The 11,565-nt window shown below is 44.0% G+C and overlaps 1 protein-coding gene across 8 annotated transcripts in view; it reads right to left on the bottom strand.

The window, feature by feature from the left end:
• LOC147024804 (cationic amino acid transporter 2-like) overlaps positions 1 to 11,130 on the bottom strand; it is a 48,106-nt gene extending 36,976 nt beyond the window's left edge. For 2 of the 8 annotated variants that reach the window (XM_085885087.1, XM_085885089.1), the window contains exons 1-3: positions 9,232 to 9,249; positions 3,430 to 3,612; positions 3,009 to 3,255 (exon numbers count right to left, since the gene is read on the bottom strand). In XM_085885087.1, coding sequence (XP_085741213.1) covers positions 3,009 to 3,255; positions 3,430 to 3,612; positions 9,232 to 9,249 — 448 coding nt within the window. The other 6 variants (XM_085885085.1, XM_085885084.1, XM_085885090.1 and 3 more) reach the window with 6 other exon arrangements.
• Between the last annotated feature and the right edge of the window lie 435 nt (positions 11,131 to 11,565).

Below are 11,565 nucleotides of genomic sequence, written 5' to 3'. Positions count from 1 at the left end.
GGGCTGCGGTGAACAGGTTGAAACGGGGTAAAGCTCCAGGGATCTGTGGCATCCATGCTGAACTTCTCAAGGCTGGTGGAGATGCTGCACTCGTGTCGTTGCATGCAGTTTTGTGCTATGCCTGGAACACAGGCATCATCCCAACTGATTGGAAGAGGGGCCTTGTTGTCCCTCTCTGGAAAGGGAAGGGTGATCGCCAAGACTGCAACAACTACCAAGGAGTGACACTGCTCTCAGTGCCGGGCAAGGTCCTTGCTCGGATAATTCTTGATAGGGTTCGCCACCATCTGCTTGAGCACCAGCATCGAGAGCAGTCAGGCTTTACACCAAAGAGGTCAACGATTGACCGTATCCTTGCTCTTCGTGTCCTCACCAAACGCAGAAGAGAGTTTCGGCAGGGGCTGGTTGCAGCCTATGTTGATATCTGTAAAGCGTTTGATTCAGTGAATCGGGATGCCCTCTGGAGGATTCTTGGTCTTCGTGGGGTGCCAGCAAAACTGATCGATCTGATGTCTGAACTCTACTCTGGTACTGAGAGTGCTGTGAAGTGTGGTGGTACCATCTCTGACTTATTTCCAGTTGTTACTGGAGTTCGTCAGGGGTGTGTACTGGCCCCCACACTTTTCAGGACTTGTATGGACTGGATTTTAGGGAGGATGTCGGAAAGATCAAGCTGTGGTGCATCATTTGGGAATGTCAAGATCTCGGACCTTGATTTCGCAGATGATGCAGTCATCTTTTGCGGAGACTTTAGATATCCTTTTGGGGGCCCTCGAGGTGCTGAATGAGGAGTCGGAGCCGCTGGGATTACGGGTTTCTTGGGTCAAAACTAAGATCCAGGCTTTCAATGACATCTTGGATGCTGCTGTCCTGTCTGTGTATGTTTGTGGTGAGGATGTTGAGGTCGTGGAGAGATTCACTTACCTTGGCAGTAATATTCATGTCTCTGCTGGCTGTGAGTCAGAAGTCAATAGACGTCTGAGTCGGGCCTGGGGAGTCATGGATACACTGGATAATGGGATGTGGAGCTGCCGGTACCTGTGCGGGACGACGAAAGTCCGAGTTCTTCAGGTCCTTGGTGCTTCCAGTCTTGCTCTATGAATGCGAGACTTGGACTCTGACAAAGGATCTGAGACGGAGACTTAATTCCTTTGGTACCAGGTCTCTTCGGAGAATCCTTGGCTATCGCTGGTCAGATTTTGTGTCCAACGAGCGGTTGCTGAGAGAGACTCGGATGAGATTTGTTACCTGCATGGTCCGTAAGCGTTAGTTGCGGCTGTGTGGACATGTTGCTCGTTTTCCTGACGCTGATCCTTCTCACTAGATTCTCTCAGCGAGGAAGTCTCGTGAGTGGAGGAGGCCAATGGTCCGACCACGTGCCTCGTGGTTGCAGCAGGTTTACCAGCATCTCAAGGAGATGGGGATGGACCTGGCATCTGCCTGGGGGAAGGCCAGACGGAGGCCCCCTGGAGTGCTGGCGGAAAGTGGACGCAGCAACCTCCTGCTCCGGCACATGCTCCCATACCTGACCTGATCTGAACCAAGAGAAATACAAATATTTACAAAAGAAACAAGACAGTGCAGAATTTACCCAATTATTGAGAACTTCTGCAATTTTAACTTGTAGTACACAAAAACAGGCACCATCAGAAACATACCCTAAGGAAAGTTAGAGAGCAAAGATAAATGAGGAAAGACGAGGTATTTGTAACCTCTTTTGTACCTGGTGCAGCCGACGGGCCCATGATTCCCAGTGAGAGGGGGAGTGGAAGAGGAAAACTGAGGATGTCTCATGGTGTGTGGTCAGAGTAGGTCGAATGAGGAGCAAGTGGAATGCAGAAGTGCAGAGAAGAAAAAGGAAGGATGCGTGTCTGTGGGGTCGCTCTGAAAAGAACAGTTGTTTGGGACTTGTCCTCGGCAATTGCTCTGTTGCGTCCACAGTAGACGAGACGGAAAACAAGAGACAGAACGTGTGAGAATATCGTCCGAATGAGGTGTGAGGAAGTCTGTATGTGTAAATGTGCTTTGGCTTGGCCCTCATGAATGTGCCAGCAGTGAAACAAAATTGATCATCATTCCAAAGAGGACATTTAAATTTTTAGGTATACCATAAAAGGACACAGACTGCAGGCACGGATAACTAATTGAATGTGTTAAATAACGTGCCGCAAAAGATGCTGCATCAACAGTGATAAACTTCCACAAAAAAAGTTTGTTTTTTTTTCTACAGCCTTTAAAACCATTATTTTATTTCAAATCAATGATATACTTGAACACTGCACAACATAAGACCACCTCATCACTTCCAAGAACATCCAGTTTATCAGTATTTGGACAAAACATTATGCCATCTCAACCAATCAAATTTGCCGCTTGCCCAATCAGTGTTCGTGAATACTGAGAGTCAGACAAAATGGCATCTCATAGCAAAGCAATAGTTTTAAAAGACACTGACGTGTCCTTTTTCTCAAGACTGCATGGAGTAAGGTGTTCCACGAACTTTCCAGTTTTCTTTTTTGCAAAGAAAAAGGAAAAGAAAAGTATTTTGGAAAGGGATTAACAAAAATACATTTCACTGAACTGTATACATGGAAAGGACCACAATGTACTCGCTGCATGCATCCTTGCCTCAAAGATATTTGCTTACACGAAAACGATTATCTTAAATATCGAAGTTCATTGTGTTTTACTGTTCGCCGCAAGACATGCCTTCAGTATGATCATTACCTCTCAGGAAATGCTGATCCATGAAGAAAATTTCAACCCCTACCTGAAGAACATGAAAAACATTCTGATGGAATCTGCTTTTAGGACAGGTTCGAAGGAATTCCTCCAAAAACCTGCAACTTATTGCAAAGCAGTACATCATGCAAGAATGAAAAAAAATTTTAAAACTAAGATTTAAAGCAAGCAAGCAAGCAGGCAAGCCGGAACAATAATGAAAGTTTTTGTTACTGCGTCATGACATCAGTAATATTACAATCGTTCGCAGCATTGAATTTACACACCAATCACATATGAAAGGATGAGGTTCCAGCCGGTGACGAAAGCGCACAACTCCCCGATGCTCACGTAGCTATACATGTAAGCAGAGCCTGCTCGAGGGACTCGTGCACCAAACTCTGCATAACACAGCCCGGCAAGCACCGAGGCCACGGCCGCCACCAAAAAAGACAGTATGATGGATGGGCCAGACGCTTTCTTTGCCACTTCACCAGAGAGAACATAAACACCGGCACCCAGGGTGCTGCCAATCTGCAGGTAAAACAGGATTCACCTTTGTGAGTGAGGAGTGAGAAAAAGGAAATACATTTTGACTGAGTTACCTTAGAGAAACAGTTGCACAAAATAATTTGAAGAGGCAAGGACCAGGAGACGAGTAAAAATACACGTATGTAGTGTTTCAAATATTAATGTAGTAAAACTCACCCCTAAAGCAATGAGGTCGGTGGTAGAAAGGCAGCGGTTCAGCTTCGTGTCTTCAAAATTAGAGTCAATTAACTTACGACGGGTAATGCTTTTTGAAAAACTTCTCAAATGCAAGAGCATGGTGACAATAGCAGTACGTCCAGTGCAGCATATATATATATATATATATATATATGATGAAACCTAAAAAAAAAAAAAAAAATGTTCAGGGAGAAGGAAGAAATCTTTGTTCTGGAACAAAATGTGCAAAAGGGAACAAAGTACAGTCTTCAGTTTCACAAATATCTGGTTCAAAAAAATATTTTGAAGCAAAATGAAAAAGACATCAAATCCTTTCATTTTCCTTTGAATGTACAGAATCCAACAATTCCCCTTTCCCAAAGCTAAATCCCAAGACCACAAATCCAATCACCAGCTCTGCCACCTGAAGGAAAGGGTTAGACTTGTGGGAGGCAACCCACCGTCAGCAAGACACTTGCAGCCTTGCAACACTTCTACATGCACCTACCTGGTCTTATGTGCATTAGTTGGCAGAAAAAGATCCCACGATGTCCTTCATGACGAGTAGGTGAGCTATTAATGGCACCATAACGAAGTTACAAATTCCTGCCCTAACCTGAGTCGAACGTCAGGCCTGGCCAGCCGGTTTGTGAAAGACTTGGATCAAACTTCCCCCGGACAACCCCACAGGAACGTGGACATAATGGTGGAGAAGAAGAGGAAGAAGAAGAAGCAGCTGATTATTCCCCAATAGTCTTCATTGGATGAGTCGTTGCTGGTGCTCTTGGGACATGCATGCTCCATCTCTTCTCACTTGACCCTGCCGGGACGCTCTGCCGAGACTGCATTTTTATTTATTTATTCAGCCTGAGGATTAACTGCCAGCCTCTCACGACCTCACCTAGTTCTGTGTATGACTGTGTGGTGTGTGTGTGTGTGTGTGTGTGTGTGTGTGTGTGTGTGTGTGTGTGTGTGTGTGTGTCTGTGTGTGTGTCTGTGTGTGTGTCTGTGTGTGTGTCTGTGTGTGTGTCTGTGTGTGTGTCTGTGTGTGTGTCTGTGTGTGTGTCTGTGTGTGTGTCTGTGTGTGTGTCTGTGTGTGTGTCTGTGTGTGTGTCTGTGTGTGTGTCTGTGTGTGTGTCTGTGTGTGTGTCTGTGTGTGTGTCTGTGTGTGTGACTGTGTGTGTGACTGTGTGTATGACTGTGTGTATGACTGTGTGTATGACTGTGTGTATGACTGTGTGTATGACTGTGTGTATGACTGTGTGTATGACTGTGTGTATGACTGTGTGTATGACTGTGTGTATGACTGTGTGTATGACTGTGTGTATGACTGTGTGTATGACTGTGTGTGCGTGTATGTGTGTGCGTGTGCGTGTCATTAGGATAGGGAGGTTAGTGGCTTCACTATTTAAGTTTCGTGATTATTAATTGTCTGTCTTCATCCTGGATTTGAGTATGACCTGTGGTCTTGTGTTTATCAAATCATTTATATTCCTTTAGGATGCATATGTGAAGGCTCTTGCCAACTTTCATGCGTAAGCAGATTTGGATTACTGGGAATGCATGGAGGATTAAATTAGTGAGACAGTAATTCAAATATTGATCACCAACATGGTTTCGACCGTTTTCCAAAATGTGGTCTTATCACACACTCAACAAAATGGAACCAATTCCTCCTTGTTGTACACCCAATTTCCTGAATCCGTCCATTACTTTTTCAGATATCTTGCTTATAGACAGACAGACAGACAGACAGACAGACAGGAGTTCCCCCTGTGGAGGGAACAAACAAAGCCGAATGGGGGAATGTTGAAATCAACATTTTGAAGTTTCAGCATTGGACGTGCAATTCTGCTTGAATGGTGTCAGAAGGCCAAATTAACCTCTTAGGATGCAAGGCCTTGGGCTCGACTGTGTACTATTTGGCTCTATGCAAGACATACACACAGATACAAACACACAGAAATCAAATAGTAAGGATAAAACTTTGTATAACAAAACATGCTGGAACAAGAGGGGGAGCACTCAGGAGAGTGCAAAACCTCCGCCGCCAATACTGCTGGGTCACTCAAGTGAACCTTACATCTTATTCATTAAATATGATGTCAACAGTGCTGACAGTTATATTTCTTTTCTCCATCTTTTTTTTGGGGGGGCGGGGGGGGTTGGAAAGCACTTAAAACATGTAGAAATGCAAACAAAAGAAATCGAAATTTTGTTGAAAAAAAAGTTGCAAATTTTTTTTTTCTCTAACAATTTTTTTTGGGGGGGGGGCGGGTTGGAAATCACTTAAAACATGTAGATATGCAAAAAAAACTTTTTTCTCAATTTTTTGGGGGGGTTGGAAATCACTTAAAACATGTAGAAATGCAAAAAAAAAAAAAAAATTCTGTAAAATTTTTTTTGGGGAGGGAGGTGAAACGTGGAGGTGAAAAACAGCTTGGTTTGGACCAAGTCCAAGTCCAAAATTTAATGGCATGATCCTTGGACCATACCTCACCCCCCCCCCCCACCAAGTTTCGTCAAAATCCGTCAAGGAGTTTTTCCGTAATACTGTTCACCAATAAACAAACAAACAAACAAACAAACAGAAAGGGGTGAAAACAGTAACCTCCATCCATCTTCGAAGATGGCGGAGGTTAAAAACACAAAATTCACTCACAAGTCTTTCGCAAAAGGCTGTTTGTGGCAAGGCAAACTCAAGAGTGATCTGTTTTGGTAGATTTGCTCTCATAGATGGCCAGACGTCTTGCAGCAAGTTGACCACAGCACAAAGCACAATAAAAAACGGGCACAGAACGGACACTCCAAGAATCACAAACAAAAATACTTTTCTCTGACTCATTTTCCAACCACAGTGTTAAGATCAAGGATAAAGATAAGGCACCTGCGACAGCTGTTTGATAGCATCATAATACCCAGCCTTTCAAATATGTAGCTCACAAATAATAAGTGAACTCTGACCTAGGTTAATCTCCATGGTAATCATCAGAACAAATGTGAAGTTGGAAGAGTTAAAAAAAAAACAAAAAAAACAAACAAACAACAAACTAGAAGGGCACCAAGTAGAGCACATACATCCACCCCGTAATGCCTGATCTACGAGAACATATCGGGGCCAATACATTTTTGAGATATCGTGCTATATATATCATTTTTGGCCCCATCTCTCAATGGTGAAGAATCACTTAATAAAGAAAATAGTAAATACAACTAATAATCCATGCTATTGGTTCCAAGTGCAAGGCTCATCCATAAAAATGTGTGTGTCCTTCATAACTCCAAAACCAAGAAACCGAGCAGCCTGAAACTTTGCATGCATACCAAGGGACCTCTAAGGTAGTGCATGAGTGAAAATTGGGTGTTTGGGTTAATTTAAACACCCCTTTGGAAGATAATTAACGGCCTTATTTAATTGTATCCTTTAACAAGCATCCTTGGTCACCTCACTCTCCCTCGCTGGGATCGATCACCTGCCTGTGTTGTGCCCTGTGATGTCATGTGGTGCCAAGCCTGTTCTTTATTAACGGATGGATGGATGGATGGACAGAAGGGATGGATGAGGAAAGATGCCCTACTTAAAGAAAGTCCATAACACCCCCTTCCCCTCCCCAGTTCACCCTCTTTGTTCCCATCCCCTACCTCCCGGAGTGTACAGCGAGCGACATGTGGTGAAGCGTCGCTCTTCCCCCTCCCTCCTCTCTCTCTGTCTGTCTGTCTGTCTCTCCCCCCTCCCCTTAATATTCCCATTAGAGATGGGTTTGATTTGCTTGTCGATATTATAAAGCAGGAGTGTCTGTCCATCCAACCCAAAACAACATCCTCAGTTTTGGGGCAAGCCCCACCAAAACTTCTGTGGAACATTTTGGGGTCTGTCCCAGTGGATGTCTTATAAGTTGGATGGGAGATTTCATTAATACCTCAATACAATTATGATTTTGACTTTTGATCCGTACGAAGGTGCTCCTGATACGGATGCAATGTAAGAATGGCATTTCTCTTCGTTTACCTCACGAGTGTTCGTAACACTGTATTTTGTTATATTAATGGTATAACATTAATTTGTGATTGGAATGATGGCGTTTGGAATGAAAAGAGAGAGGTTGAGTTTAAAGGAGAATCATTAAATAATGTGAGTGTTTCCACCGGTGACATTCGTGGATTCGGCATTTGTAGTTTCGCCATTGTTTGCCTAAGTCCTTCACAAACCGGCTGTCCAGGAATGTCCAACCCCTCCCATGCATAGCATGGGTACCTCGCTAGGAGAGAATAAAAAACAGGGTTGCAAGAAATATACACATCACAATTGCAATAAAAAGAAGTATTGAAAGTTACGAGGTTAGCAAATACTTTGGTTATTTAACACATGAGGGGCAATATTTTTAATGCACAATTGTGTGGGGACAAAAAAAAGGAAGAAAGAAAAAGTTATGGTTGATGTAGGAAAGAAAAGGTGGGGAGGGGGTGGGTAAGAGGAGTTTGGGAGGAGTGGGGAGAGAAGGAAAAGGAAGTTGGATTGATGTCGGAGTAAGGGAAGGAAAAATGTATCAAAAACAAATCCTGTCATTTTCAAACAAAATAAGCAGATGATTCGTCACAAAACGTTTGGTAGTAGTGAGGAAGTAGCAAGTGCAGCCAGATATTAAAGTGAGGAGAAAAGAGGAAGAATGGATACTGCAATACAAAGTACATGAAGGTGGCTGGACAGACTGAACCTGGGAAGATGAAGATGCAAAGTGTTAGTAGAGGAGAATGAGCATCTTATCTCTCCACGAGTTGAAAAGACTTGGTAATTTTGATAAAGCAAAGGTAGGAAAAAAAATTAATGTTTTTAAAGTGCTTAATCACAAGTCCATTTTTAAATTTTAAAGAGGGTAAGAGAGTTGGGGAATGTGAAGGGATAGTCACGACCTTTTCCTTCGATGCAATAATGTTACGAAAATGACTTGGAGGGGGAGGGGGGGGATCAATTAGTCATTTCACATTGAATGCTCGCCAAGTGCTTGGCAACCCCAGTAAACTACGCCAAGGTAATGAACAATAAGTAACTAACAATGCAGGTAATCAAGGCAATGGCAGAATGCTCTTTGTCAAAGCTGAAGCTTGTAAAGGTTTCTTTACGCTCTACATCATCACAGGACATCACATGTCGCCATCATCTCGATCGAGGAGTTAGTTCAAAATGTAAAAGTTTAATTTTTTTAATGGAATTTCACCCACCACAAAGCGAAAGGTCACACAAAGCAAAGTATGGATTTCAAAAGAGAAAGAAGAAATCTATTGATATTTCGCTTGAACTGAAGTAGGTTACGGTTGAGGGGGAATTGCAGGATGCACTGATGCAGGTGAGATGACATTGTCGTTGAAATGATGCAGGTTAAAGTATGATGCCATTGTTGACAATTTTGCATCCAAGAAAAGTAGAAAGGTGAAAATGCATGTGGTGTGTGTGTGTGTGTGTGTGTGTGTGTGTGTGTGTGTGTGTGTGTGTGTGTGTGTGTGTGTGTGTGTGTGTGTGTGTGTGTGTGTGTGTGTGTGTGTGTGTGTGTGTGTGTCCTTGTGAGTGGAATGGATGGAAGGGAAACCGAGTTATTTTTAATTGATCCCACTTTCCATGAAATACGGGTTTTCACAAACAAAACGGGTCAAACCCGTAAGATCTGGCTCACTTGCCATGTATGTGTATGGACCACTCCTCGTAACACGGCGCAGCTGTGCATTCCAGATTACATCGAGACTGTGCACAGTACATTCAAACCTCAATGGACTCAAACTGCGTGATCAGGCAAAATGATCAATTACCTGTAGGGATGTTTTCATTGCATTGAGAACACCATTTCACTGGTTCTGTGGTGGGAAGTTATTACAGTAATGGTGAACGCCTGCCACGTGGCTCATACAGAAAGGAAAGTACCACGACGCAGACACAGACAAACACACACACACACACACACACACACACACACACACACACACACACACACACACACACACAATGAGACAGACACAGACACACACACACACTGAGACAGACACAGACACAGACACAGACACACACACACTGAGGCAGACACACACACACACACACTGAGACAGACACACACACACACACACACGGAGACAGACACAGACACACACACACACACACACATACACACACACACACACACACACTGAGACAGACAGACACAGACACACACACACTGAGACAGACAGACACAGACACACACACACTGAGACAGACAGACACAGACACACACACACACACACACACACACACACACACACACACACACAATGAGACAGACACAGACACACACACACACTGAGACAGACACAGACACACACACACACTGAGACAGACACAGACACACACACACACTGAGACAGACACAGACACAGACACAGACACAGACACAGACACAGACACAGACACAGACACAGACACACACACACTGAGACAGACAGACACAGACACACACACACTGAGACAGACAGACACAGACACACACACACACACACACACACACACACACACACACACACACACACACACACACACACACACACACACACACACACACACACACACAGTCTTCTTACCAGGAACAAAGCGAAAATATTTAAAAACCTGACAATTACATTTTAACTACTTATTCCAAAAAAAGCATCATCATCACCACCACCACGTATGTTAAACCTAATGACGAAGAACATCGGGACGAACCATTACCAAATGGAGTTTCATAATCATTTAATAGCGTTAATTAACTCAAAATGAAGGGGGGGGGGATGAGGTGAGGTATTTTCGTGAGGTAAAAAAAAAAGGCGGGAAAACTCCTTGTATTGGCAGCCGTAAAACGTGTAGTATTTATCTTCACTTTCACTCTCACTGGAAACGATACACGATCGATTTTAAAATGTATCGACAAACTACAACGAGGTATATTTGAATTTATCAACGAGATTCCTCAGACGAACTTGATCGCATGAAGAGTCGGGATACTAAAGATGATGCAACCGATCGTATTCAAACACACAAACAAACACCACACCCAAACACCACACACACACACACACCAAACACACAACGTGGAGGTGAGAGCGCCAATTAACTCGTCACATTTCTTCAAAAAAAATTTTTTTTTAATCTTTCTCAAATCCATACACAGTAGAGTACAACAATTACGATACAAGACAAAACAACCATAACTTTAGTTACCTCACAATATGTGTGGCACCCCGATGGCCGCGATGTACGGACTTATCGACTGGATTGCCCACGCGATCCGGACCGAGTCTGACAGCGCACCACGTGACGCGCGCCACGCGCCACGTTCCAACGCGGACTCGACTTGAAGGCCTCCTCTTCACTGCGCATGCGCGAGCACTTACACGTCACCATGGAGCTGCTCGTCACAGGACAATACGTACATCGACACTGACAGGGTTACATAACTTACCATGAGCTTGTCATACATACAATGTCAACACATCTTCCCCTTTCACATCGATGCAAATCAATTAACCAACTTGCGACGCTTTGTCGTACAATTGTCAAACGGATTGTTCGAACCGTGGGAAGCTGGACGTAGTCTGAGGTGTTTGTGGTTTCGCCTCAGCTCCCCTCCTCCTCCTCCTCCAATCTGCACGATGTAATGACCGGGGAACACATTGCTGAACCACCTCAGCCGGCTGCTTCCAACCCTCATCTCCATCACTTTTAACAAGGACAGTGATCATCGTATCAGGGTGCTGCTCCGGTAGAGGGCGTGTGCTCTGCGATGAAAGTACTTCTTTTGTCGATACTTTCCAGCAGTCACGCTCCAGCACTGCGTCATGGTTGACAACACCAGACCTGAGCATAGATGGTGTGGTCGGTAGTGTTATCCCTCGTTTCTGATTATACATGAGCTCAGCTGGACTTGCTCCCAGAGATGGGATAAGAGTTGAGCGGAAGATCAATAGAGCAAGGAAAAGTTCTTCCTGCTCGAGGATCTATCTCTATGTTTGTCTCTCTCTCTGTGTCTCTCTCTCTCTCTGTGTCTCTCTCTCTCTCTCTGTGTCTCTCTCTCTGTGTCTCTCTCTCTGTGTCTCTCTCTCTCTCTGTCTCTCTCTCTCTCTGTCTCTCTCTCT

Source organism: Eptatretus burgeri, chromosome 6 (assembly GCF_056783735.1).
Source record: "Eptatretus burgeri isolate ZD-2024b chromosome 6, Ebu_testis_v1, whole genome shotgun sequence".
NCBI lineage: Eukaryota > Metazoa > Chordata > Myxini > Myxiniformes > Myxinidae > Eptatretus > Eptatretus burgeri.
The sequence above is the reverse complement of the archived record's forward strand: the minus strand, read 5'-3'. Positions and strand labels throughout refer to the sequence as shown.